The 12,804-nt window shown below is 37.7% G+C and overlaps 1 protein-coding gene across 2 annotated transcripts in view; it reads left to right on the top strand.

Annotated features, from left to right (window-relative positions):
- Positions 1-446: 446 nt before the first annotated feature.
- The window catches only part of NMU (neuromedin U), a 38,981-nt gene continuing 26,623 nt past the window's right edge, over positions 447-12,804 (top strand). For both annotated transcript variants that reach the window (XM_032632881.1, XM_032632882.1), the window contains exons 1-2: positions 447-601; positions 9,584-9,642. In XM_032632881.1, the coding sequence (XP_032488772.1) occupies positions 493-601; positions 9,584-9,642 (168 nt within the window). In that variant the 5' untranslated portion in view covers positions 447-492. The remainder of the gene's footprint in view (positions 602-9,583; positions 9,643-12,804) is intronic.

Raw genomic sequence — 12,804 nt, 5'->3', positions numbered from 1 at the left:
CAGGAGGGAGGGGCAGAGAAGGCTTCCCGGGTAAGGTGCATAAGGGGTGTCCCAGGCAGAGCATCGCCACCGTCCAGCGTAAAAACCGGCATCCCAGCCTCTTCGGGCTGCCTGGCTTGCCATTTCCCTCCAGCTCCCATTCATTGCTTCCAAAGAAGGGAAGAGACTCGCCTCGTTTTAATTCCATTCTCCACTATCCCAGAGACCCTAGGGCGGGGGCGACGAAAATGAGTGGTACTCTGAGTCAGAAACTTGTGAAGGGTGCGCGGGAGCCTGCAGCGGGTTGGGAGTGACGCGAGGGAGGCCGGGGGCGGGGAGGTGACGCGCGCGGGGACCTCGCCGCCTCAGCCCACGTGTCCGCGAGATTTAAAAGTTGGCAGAGCGCGGGTGGGTCGGTCTGGCGGCCGAACTGGGCGAACAGCGCGCCAGGGACGCAGAGGCTCAGCCAGAGCATCGCTTGGAGCGCGGGCCGGTGCCGTGCAGGGTCCCGGGATGCTGCGAGCCGCGAGCCGCCGCCCCGGGCCGCCCCCCGGTCAGGTGGCCGCTGCGTCCCCGCTCCTCCTGCTACTACTGCTGTCTTGTTGCGCGGACACCTGCGGAGGTAAGCGGACCCCGTGCCTCCCAGGGCACCCGCGCCACCGCCTGGTCCCGCGCCGCTCCTCCCCGCTGTGATCGCCGCGCGCTCTCTTCCCTCCCTTTCTTGCCTCTTTCCTTGGCTTCTAAGATTTGCCACCCCCTCGTGCCGCAGGGCTCTCCAGGTTCTCGCTCTTAATCACAGGAGCGGGTCGGCGCCCCAGGGCAGCCAGCGGCGCAGGTGCCAGTGTCCGGGCTCGAGCGCGGAACTGGGCCTGGCCTAAATCCCCAGGCCGGGCAGCCTGAGGTCGGTGGAAACTTGTAGGGCTCCCTCGGGTAATGGGAGTTAAAACAGTGAAAATGAAAATGCTCTTCCTTTGACTGCAATCACTGGAGGGATTGACAGTGAAGCAAAACTAGAGTAGGTTTGATACTTCCCCTGCTGATGCGAGGTCAACTTGCAAAGTGCTCAACTTCCTTGGTGAATGAGCTCCTGTCTGTTCAGATAATCCCGAGCAATAACATGCCCCGTTCTGGCCGGATAGATGGGGAAAGAGTCAGCTCTGTGCCTCATAGGTTTTCAGGGACCAGATCAGGAAAAGGAATAGAGACCTTCTTACAATGCGGAGTTGGAGAAGCAAATGTGCAAGCCGGGCTTTCAGTCAGTGCTACAGACTAAAGCCAGTGAAGGCAGTTGTGGTTTGATAACAGTAGGGACTTCCTGAGCTTTGCTTAGAGGAAAGATGTGGGAAAAGCAAAAGCAAGGTCAGGAGGGGGGGTCTGAAGCTTGGGAGACAGTGTAGAGCAGATGCAACTTGTTCCAGTGGAGAGATCACTTCCCTGTTCCCTTAAGGTTACCTTTCCAGGTACCTCGAGGGGACCATCCCTCATCTCCCAGCTCTGAGCCAGGGCCCCTCCAGTGCCAGCCACTGACCTACTAAGATCATGAATTTTCTAGCTTCTCAGCAGGTCCTCTTAGTTTCCCTCTGCTCTCCTTCCTGTCAGTAGGATAAAGGAGGGCTGACTGTTTCATCATTGCTCAGAATGTTAGGGACTTGAAACCATAACTGTAGGGACCTTTCTTAGCACATACCCCAGCCTTCAGGTGGAGGTGGGGGAACTGAAACTATTATTCTTTTCCTAATTTTTTTTTTTCTGTCATTGTTTTCCCCCTTTCCTTAAGGAACTGGAGATGTAGGGAGGTGGGAACACCTGTGCTTGAAAAGCAAGGTAATTTGGCTATGAAATCTAAGCAGTCAGAAGCTAGGAGACCTAAACTTTCTCCATCACATATTCAGCAGTGCTACAGCATGACTTATGCAAAGTAATATTAATCTTTTATTGGTAAAATTAGTTTGGTAATTTTTATTTACCTTATTAAGGAAGCAGATAATCATAGTTTAATTTTTTTCCTCTGTAAAGCAAATGTACTTTCCATGATGTTACGTACTATATGCTTGCAGTGATTTTTGCATCAGTGGGAGGTAACTTCTTTTTGGTGGGGAGGCAGGGGAATTTTCAGTCTTCTGGTGATTGAACAGAAACTATAGAAAGCAGCAGCTGATTTCTTAAAAAGGCAAGTCTTGGGTTTTATTTTCAAAAGAGCGTATCTGGTGGTTGACCAATCATTTCATAAATATCCCCAATATTTCTCAAGCAAAGGGATGAGATACCTCTTTCCCTACACAGAGACCCCATAGACTACCCTTTTCTGTCTTCTTTCCCCTTCAGATCTGCTCTTGATACCAAAAACTTAATTTTATCTCTCTAAAAATGTGATGGGGAGGGAAGAGGGTGAATTTTTCCTAGTCTGATCTGCCCTAGTCCTGAGACCCTAAAGATAGCACTGGAGGGGAAGCATGACATACATAAGCAAAACTGGGAGATAATCTACCAAGATTAATCATTATACAACACGCAAGTGGATGTATTGAAAAACAACAAAGCAAATGCCACAATGCCAGAGGAAAAAAAATCATGTCAATAAGTGCAACGTCCTTGGCAAAAATGAGTTAGCAGAGCATAAAATAGCAATGGGAAGATAAAGGACCAGCCACAGATTCGGTGGCTGGAAATGGTTTACTATTCAGAGAACATTAAAATATAGAAGGACATTTCCTGAAAGAGGGGCACATTTGTATATCTGCAACAAACTGTCACTTCATGTGGCCTCTGACAATAAGTGATCAAGTGCCCAAGACTAAATTAAGAAGTGTCTTTTCCTACTCAGGCCCTTATTCATGGAATAATTCTTAAAATTAAATTTAAAATTTAATTAAAATTTTAATTAAAATTAAAATTCTTAAAATTCAGTAACAGTTTCTGACTTCCAAACACTACACTAGTTAAGTACTAGCAATGAGAAAAGAAAATTGATACCACTTTTAGAATAATCAAGTCTGTTTTTCTTTCTCTTACACATGGTATATTTACAGATCACAAGTTGTCTATCCATATTATTTGCATTAGTTAGATTGTACAGTATAAGACTAAAGATTTCACTTAACTTGAAACTGATTGATCAAAAACAGTGCAGTTTTTAGGCTGTAGATGACAGCGGCACCGTCCCTGACAATACTTGCGAAAGTATCTAGTACGGCTATTTGATTAGTATAAAGCCCACATCTGGGGTATCTTGAGAGGTAAATCACATCAACTTCAGTTAACAAATAGACAAAGGGGGAAATTTTTTCCCTTATGTTTGGATTCAGTCATAGGATGTTAATGGTTTTCTATAAATTATAGATAAACATTTTGAAATTTTGGCTTCTCTAACCTTTTTACCCTGAGACTGTGTTTCATGTAAGAGCCCCAAAGTACCCCCTTTCGATTATATAAGTGCTTGGGACTAGGTTATACATAATGGCAATTTTGGTGTGGCCCATGCAAGCTTGGGGACATGGAAGGAGGCAAACTCTCCATGCTCTTGGTAAGGCAGTAGGGAGGGGGAGCTTCCACTTTTACTGGAGGATGGGGGTTGGTCAGGAGAAGAAATAATAGGAAACTGTATTCTTTAAACAGGAATGACCTGTCAAACAGAGATTAACCATGGTATCTTGAGTGGAGAAATCAGAAGTACAGGCAGGTGAAGACTGAATCCAACACGTGGAATTCTTTGTGCATTTCCCTGCATCATACTTGACTCTGGTTCTCTTCAATCAAATACTGCTCTCTCCCTCCATTCCTCTTTCTTTTACCTTCCTATTTTTCAAAGCTGTGCACTCTTAGTAAAAACAGATGAGTAATGCATCCAAGCTGTAAGGAATGGGCCTATGGATTTTAGATTTTTTTTCATGACAACATTCATATACCCCTTTTGGAAATATTCAGACTTGTTAAAAAGGTTACCCCTAAAATGTTTATTTGAGCTCCCTAGTTCTGTCAAATAAGAGGCATCCTCTGTTTCTTTCTACAATGCGGTGCTCACTCCCCCTGGCTATTCACAGTTATTCATGGACCAGCAGCATCAGTATCACCGGGAAGCTTGCTAGAAATGCAGACTCTTGGGCCTGTCCCCGAATGACTGAATCAGAAGGTCATTTAAGTAAGATCACCAGGTGTTTTGCAGGAAAATTTGAGAAGCACAGCTTTATCCCCTCCTGAAAACAGAATCAGCTCAGAGTAATATCCACCAGACAACAGTGACTTGGGGATATACATTTGTGCTAGGATGGGAAATATTTAATTGAGAAGTGTATAAGTTCATTTGTCCACCTTGCATAGCTGTCCCATGAAAGGGGATTCAAACAGATCACCTCTCTACTATGGACTACATGACCCCTGTAAGTTACTTCTAATGCTGGGTACAGAAAATGTGGCGAAATACTATTACTATTATTAGAACATAGATTAAATACTAGCACAAATGTTTGTGCACTCAAGGCAAGACATCTGAAAAGTGGTAGAATTAGAAAAAAAAATCTGTCAGGATTTGGAGTCTGGTTTGAAATCTGCTTCTGCCATGTATATATTTTGGTGACCTGAGACAAATTACTTAATCTTTCCTTCCTTCAATTTCCTCATCTTAAAATGGGAATAAGTAGAATAGCTAACTTAAAAGGTTGGTATGAAAGTTAAAGGACATGATACATTTTATTTTATTTTATTTTATTATTATTTTTACTTCTACAGACAATTTTATTGACCTAGATTGAACATTTTAGAAAAACATTTTCTAAATGTTTACTGTAATGTATAGTTAATTTTCCCAATGTTAGTTAACCCTGGATTTTACAACTAAGCCTATAATTTTGTTACCAAATGTAATAAAAAGCTTTTAAAACCCTTTAACAATCAGTGGTATAAGTTTCACATTCTCCTGAATATATAAATTTGCTATAATTTACTTCTACTGATAGCATTTGTATTGTTTCTAAGAGACCTTAACTCTTTATTTTCTGGAGCATATTATCATTAGTCACAAATAGTCTTTTTTTTTCTGGTGATAAGAATGAATAGCAGGAGCAGCATTTGTGAAACCAAATCTAATATGAAACTGACTCTTTCTTGTGAGTAAATTTGAATTTTGAAGCAGTAAAACGATAAGGTTTAATATAAAGCAAAATAAATTTTTTATGTTTATGATCTGCCAATTTCCCAGAAAAAGTTTTGTGGTGACTTTAGTTCTATTCCAGATAGGTTAAAATCACCAATGGACAACACATCTTTTATTCAGGTGCCATCTGAAAGTTTTAAAAATTTGTTGACTTAATATCACTGAACTGTCCACTTTAAAATGGTTAAAATGATAAATTTTGTTTTGTATATTTTACCACAATTTTTTAAAAATGTGTTGTTTGACGATTTTTAGTTTTTATAAAGGTATTATATTAGCATAACAATGAAAAATTTAAGACCACCTCTAATCTCATTATCCTATCAAGCAATATTTACATTTTTATTTTCTCTTCCTGTTGTCTATAAACATAGTTCCACATAGCTTCAATATAATTTTCCATTCTTTTCATACTAAATTTAAATTTTATGATTCAAAAAAAAAAAAAAAAATTTTATGATTCATAGTTATACTTTTTTTTTTTTTTTTTTGCGGTACGCGGGCCTCCCACTGTTGTAGCCTCTCCCGTTGCAGAGCACAGGCTCCAGACACGCAGGCTCAGCGGCCATGGCTCACGGGCCCAGCCGGTCCGTGGCATGTGGGATCTTCCCGGACTGGGGCACGAACCCGTGTCCCCTGCATCGGCAGGCGGACTCTCAACCACTGCGCCACCAGGGAGCCCCATAGTTATACTTTTTAACACTGTATTCACAAGGTTTCATTGAGTTGGTCAATTTTTTTTTTCCAGGTAACAGTAGTGTTTGTTTTTTTTAATTGCACACATGTCTATAAACCTAATAAACGGGTTTTCTCTTTTTTTATACAGCAGGTTCTTATTAGTTATCAATTTTATACACATCAGTGTATACATGTCAATCCCAATCGCCCAATTCATCCCACCACCACCACCACACCCCCAGCTGCTTTCCCCGCTTGGTGTCCATACGTTTGTTCTCTGCATCTGTGTCTCTATTTCTGCCTTGAAAACCAGTTCATCTGTACCATTTTCTACGTTCCACATATATGTGTTAATATATGATATTTGTTTTTCTCTTTCTGGCTTACTTCACTCTGTATGACAGTCTCTAGATCCATCCACATCTCAACAAATGACCCAATTTCGTTCCTTTTTATGGCTGAGTAATAGTCCATTGTATATATGTACCACCTCATCTTTATCCATTCGTCTGTCGATGGGCATTTAGGTTGCTTCCATGACCTGGCTATTGTAAATAGTGCTGCAATGAACATTGGGGTGCATGTGTCTTTTTGAATTACAGTTTTCTCTGGGTATATGCCCAGTAGTAGGATTGCTGGGTCATATGGTAATTCTCTTTTTAGTTTTTTAAGGAACCTCCATACTGTTCTCCATAGTGGCTGTATCAGTTTACATTCCCACCAGCAGTGCAAGAGGGTTCCCTTTTCTCCACACCCTCTCCATCATTTGTTGTTTGTAGATTTTCTGATGAAGCCCATTCTAACTGGTGTGAGGTGATACCTCATTGTAGTTTTGATTTGCATTTCTCTAATAATTAGTGATGTTGAGCAGCTTTTCATGTGCTTCTTGGCCATCTGTATGTCTTCTTTGGAGAAATGTCTATTTAGGTCTTCTGCCCATTTTTGGATTGGGTTGTTTTTTTTTTTAATATTGAGCTGCATGAGCTGTTTATATATTTTGGAGATTAATCTTTTGCCCGTTGATTCCTTTGCAAATATTTTCTCCCATGCTTAGCGTTGTCTTTTCGTCTTGTTTATGGTTTCCTTTGCTGTGCAAAAGCTTTTAAGTTTCATTAGGTGCCATTTGTTTATTTTTGTTTTTATTTCCATTACTCTAGCAGGTAGATCAAAAAAGATCTTGCTGTGATTTATGTCAAAGAGTGTTCTGCCTATGTTTTCCTCTAAGAGTTTGATAGTGTCTGGCCTTACATTTAGGTCTTTAATCCATTTTTATTTCTGTGTATAGTGTTAGGGAGTGTTCTAATTTCATTCTTTTACATGTAGCTGTCCAGGTTTCCCAGCACCACTTATTGAAGAGACTGTCTTTTCTCCATTGTATGTTCTTGCCTCCTTTATCAAAGATAAGGTGACCATAGGTGCATGGGTTTATCTCTGGGCTTTCTAGCCTATTCCATTAATCTATATTTCTATTTTTGTGCCAGTATCATACTGTCTTGATTACTGTAGCTTTGTAGTATAGTCTGAAGTCAGGGAGCCTGATTCCTCCAGCTCGTTTTTGTTTCTCAAGATTGCTTTGGCTATTCGGGGTCTTTTGTGTGTCCATACAAATTGTGAAATTTTTTGTTCTAGTTCTGTGAAAAATGCCAGTGGTAGTTTCATAGAGATTGCATTGAATCTGTAGATTGCTTTGGGTAGTAGAGTCATTTTCACAATGTTGATTCTTCCAATCCAAGAACATGGTATATCTCTCCATCTGTTGGTATCATCTTTAATTTCTTTCATCAGTGTCTTATAGTGTTCTGCATACAGGTCTTTTGTCTCCTTAGCCTAGGTATTTTATTCTTTTTGTTGCAGTGGTAAATAGGAGTGTTTCCTTAATTTCTCTTTCAGATTTTTCATCATTAGTGTATAGGAATGCAAGAGATTTCTGTGCCTTAATTTGTATCCTGCTACTTTACCAAATTCATTGATTAGCTCTAGTAGTTTTCTGGTAGCATCTTTAGGATTCTCTATGTATAGTACTATGTCATCTGCAAACAGTGACAGCTTTACTTCTTTTCTGATTTGGATTCCTTTTATTTCTTTTTCTTCTCTGATTGCTGTGGCTAAAACTTCCAAACCTATGTTGAATAACAGTGGTGAGAGTGGGCAACCTTGTCTTATTCCTGATCCTAGTGGAAATGGTTTTAGTTTTTCACCATTGAGAATGATGTTGGCTGTGGGTTTGTCATACATGGCCTTTATTATGTTGCAACTCAGTGATTTTTAAGTAGACTTAAGGAGTTGGGCAGTCATTTGCCTATTAATATTTTCTTTTCTGTATTGATTTGAAAGAGTTCTATATTATAAGGATATTTACCATCACATTTTATTAAATATGTTTCATACATTTTGGAAGTTTTCATTTGTCTTTTAACTTAAATTAATTTGTGATTTATGGTAAGATAAGTTTGGATGAAGGTGATCAAAAGGTACAAACTTCCAGTTATAAGATGAGTAAGCACTAGGGTTGTAACATACAACATGATGACTGTAGTGAACACTGCTCTGTGGTATATTTGAAAGTTAAGACAGTGTATTCTGAGAGTTCTTATCACAAGGAAAAAAACGTTTGTTTTTTTTTTTTGGTATCTATATGAGGTGATGGTAATTAACTAAATTTATTGTGATAATCATTTCACAATATCTGTAAGTCAAATCATTATGCTGTATACCTTAAACTTATTCAGTGCTGTACGTCAATTACATCTTCATAAAACTGGGAAGAAAAAAAGCAGAAGAAAAAAAGATCCTCACTCATCATAGTTAACGTGCTACAACATCATACCATTTGCATAAATTTTATCTGATTCTTCATCATCCTAATTCTGTTTCAGGATCACACTGGCAATACCCTGGAGGCATTGTCTTACTTGAAAAATGTTATTTCAGTTAGTTGAATATCATTCTTTACAAGATTTAAGTCAAACAAGGTCCAGCACTAAATCCAAACCAAAGTATATGTGTCTGTAATAAATTTCTGCCCCTGCATTATTCATACATAGTGGCATAGATGATTATTCAAGTGTTCTGAATTAAGTACAATGGATTTCTCACTTTTTTATGTTCTGTCGTATAAGCCTTTTTGTACTTTTACTCCTCCTTAACAAATAAGGTATTGTTTCATCTCCACCAAAAAAAAAAAAAAAAAAAAGTTGTGCAGCTATCACAATTTTCCATCACCCCCCAAATATCTGTTATGTCCATTTGCAGTCAATCCGCATTCCTACCATCAGCCCCAAGCAACCACTAGTCTTTCTATCACTATAGGTTTGCCTTCTCTGGACATTCCATATGAATGGATTCATACAGTATTTGATCCTTTGCATCTGGCTTATTTGATTTAGCATGATATGTTTGAGATTCATCTCTGTTGAAGCATATATCAGTAGTTCATTCCTTTTTATTGCCAACAATTTTCTATTGTGTGGATGTACTACATTTTGTTTATCTCTTTACCAGGTGATGGACATCTGCATTGTTTCTGCTCTGAGCTTATTATGAATAATGCTGCTATGTGCATTCATGTACAAGTTTTTGTGTAGACATATAAGAAATTCACCCTTGAGAGTAATGTCTTTGTAATGTTTTAAGGTTTATTTAATAATTATGTCTCTTTATACTAAGTCAGATGTTGAAATATCTAGTTGAAATAGGAGGGTAGTGATGTACAGTGAAAAATGAGAAATATCATCCAAAAGTAAATCAAAACTTTATCATCCAAAACTTTATTTTTAGGTGCTCCAATATTGCCTCAAGGATTTCAGCTGGAACAAGAATTACAATTGTGGAATGAGGTAAAGAATTATCCTTACGCAAACTAGTGGAAACTTTACCCTTTTTAAAATTATCATGGTGAAGTGAAATAATGTAATTGAGCTTTGGGACAACTGTGATTTTACTGACATTCTGAATTCAGAATTATTCTCTTTATCAAGTGAAAGAAGGAAAGATGAAGAAGAAACCAAAAATACAGTAAGTGGTAAATTAAGGTGGCAGAAATATGTCCTAATAATAGAGTAATTATAATAAATATGAATGTGCTAAACTACACCCCTTAAAAGAGATTCTCAGGCTGGATTTTAAAAACAGATTTAGCAATATGATCTCTGTAAGAGTCACACTGAAAGCAGAAAACAAAAAATGGCTAAGAATGGAAAATGACATACCAAGCAAATATAAACTGCAAGAAAATTGTAGTAGCAGTCTTAATATCTGATAAAATAGAATTCGAATGCACAAACCATTTTAACAGACAAAGCAGGATCTTATACGCTGATAAAAGAACAACAGAGCAAAAAGGTACAGCCATCATTAATATATATTAACAGAACAATCTCAAAATTTATTTAACAGTTGATAGAAATTCAGGGGAAAATAGATAAATGAACATTTGTAGTTGGATATTTTAATATTCCTCTCTCAAAACTGATAGTTAAAGCAAATAGCACACAAGTAGATATGTCAAAGACCCAACAATACAATTAATAAATTTGAATTTGAACTACTAGAAATATTTTTAAAAACCTGTACTAAACAGTATGAACATTCTTTTTGAGAATAATTGGGGCATTTTAAAAAAACAGACCATGTCTTAGAAGACAAAGAAAGTTTTCATCACTTAGGATCCATTTTAAATGTTTTGCAATCATAATGCAATAAAGTTAGAAACTATTAACAAAAGTATAACTTAAATATCCCATCTGTTAGGAAAATAAGTGGAATTTCGGTAAATAGCCCTAGACTGAAAAAGAATGACATTAAAAATATTATGAGTCAAAATTTGTATGCTACAACTAAAACAGTAACTAGAAAGGAATTTTAACTTCATATATATTTATCAGGAAAAAAGAAAATTTAAAAACAAATATGCGTAGCATTCAACTGAAAAATGTGGGAGAAAAGAACAACAGAGAAAATTCAAAGAAACAGGAATGAAGTAAATGATAAAAATATGGGCAGAAATAAATATTAAAAAGAGAGAGGAGAGAAAAACTCAACAATATTAACAAAATCATATGTTTGTTCTTTCAAAATGTTAATAAGTACTGGCAGTACTGACTTAAAAAGGCAGAGGAGAAGATAAAGATAAAAAAAGACATACACTGAAAAAGGGTAGATCACCAAGAAAAAGAGAGATTTAAAAAATGTTTTATACGATATTTGCTTTTCTTCTTCTGACTTCCTTCACTCTGTATGACACTTTATAGGTCCATCCGTGTCTCTACAAATGACCCAATTTCATTCCTTTTTATGGCTGAGTAGTATTCCATTGTATACATGTACCACATCTTCTTTATCCGTCCATACCAAGGGGGAAAGTGGTGGTGTGGGAGGAATTGGGAGACTGGGATTGACACATATACATTATTGATACTATGTATAAAATACACATCTGATGGGAACATACTGTAATAGCACAGGGAACTCTACCTAATGCACTGTGGTAACCTAAATGGGAGGGAAGTCCAAAAGAGAGGGGATATCTGTATGTGTATGGCTGATTCATTTTGTTGTGCAGTGGAGGCTAACACAAGCAACCATATGGTTTACATACCATATGGTTGTAAAGCAACCATACTCCAATAAAAATTAATAAAAAACAAAAAAATTTTTAAATGTTTTAAATAAGTATTATGGACAATTGACTGGCAAAGTTTGCACAACTCAGTAAATAACACTAAAAACTAGTGAATTGTGTCATGTTGGTCTGGAGTCATCATACTGGTCTAGACAAAAGTTATCAACTAAGGGATGGACCATGGTGGGTCATGACTTGTAATTTAAAAAGTCTGTGGCTGTAAAGGCCCTATGGAAAGACCCCTTGTTATTTGTAGCTCTGAACCAGAGAGTTCATATATTCTGTGGTTCAGTTTGAAGGTCTGTATTCAAAACATGAACTTTAGGTCCAGTAACAAGGTAGTTAGAGTATAGATTTACTGCTTTACCTATCAATGACATCACCCTCTAAACTGATAAAGAAAAAAACAGATTGAGGAGACTCAGTGCCCCTCTAATCTGATGGGACTCCCATCCTGCGTTAGTCCCATAAACCCACAGATTTAGGGCATATCTCAGGGAGAGAAAAGAAGGGCGCTGGGAAGCGGCAGCTGTTCTACTACCTTAAGGTATTCTCTGCTCTAACTAGTTGAGTTATAGCCTTCATCTGAGGCAAGCTAATTCTTGCTACCATCAGGGTTAAATTCAGACATTTATCCTGACCCACAAGCCTAATTTCTGTGTGTACATATATATTCTCTAGAAGGCTATTATATCAAGCTGTTATTTTCTTTCTAGATAAATGGGATAAAAGCTTAAAAAAAAAACTAGTGAATTGTACACTCTAAATGGGCGAATTGTACAGAATCTGAATTATATTTCAATAAGCTATTACCCCTGCCAAAGCATTATGGACAGTTATATGGTAATAATTTTGAAAACTTAGATGAAATGAATAAATTCCTAGAAAAACATCTGATGCCAAAAAGGTGCTATAGTAATACAATAAGCACTGAAGAAACAATTTCTTCTTTCCTTCTAATCATTGGCCAAAGGCCTCCAGTACTATGTTATACAAATAAATGTAACTAAAGCTTCTCCATAGGGTATAAATTTGCTCTAGAATTTTGTTATATAACCTTTACCTAGTTAAGGAACTTCTATTCTTCTCCTATCTTCCTAAGAGTTTCGTTAATCCTAAATAAAATGTGAACTTAATCAAATATTTTATCTGCACCAATATTGAGATAAGCAATATGCCTTTTCTCCTTTAATCTATAATCATGATGAATTACATTAATACATTGCTCGCTCTTAAACTATTAGAGCTAAGATGAGAATTCAGAAGAGTTTGGGATATAATACCAATATACAAGAATCAATAACATTTCTTTTCACTAGGAAAAAGTAACATGAAAATATTACATCATTCACAATGGCAACAAAAACTATAAGTATCT

The sequence above is a fragment of the Phocoena sinus genome, chromosome 5, assembly GCF_008692025.1.
Source record: "Phocoena sinus isolate mPhoSin1 chromosome 5, mPhoSin1.pri, whole genome shotgun sequence".
Taxonomy (NCBI): domain Eukaryota; kingdom Metazoa; phylum Chordata; class Mammalia; order Artiodactyla; family Phocoenidae; genus Phocoena; species Phocoena sinus.
Note: the sequence above shows the minus strand (reverse complement) of the source record. Positions and strands in the feature narration are given on the sequence as shown.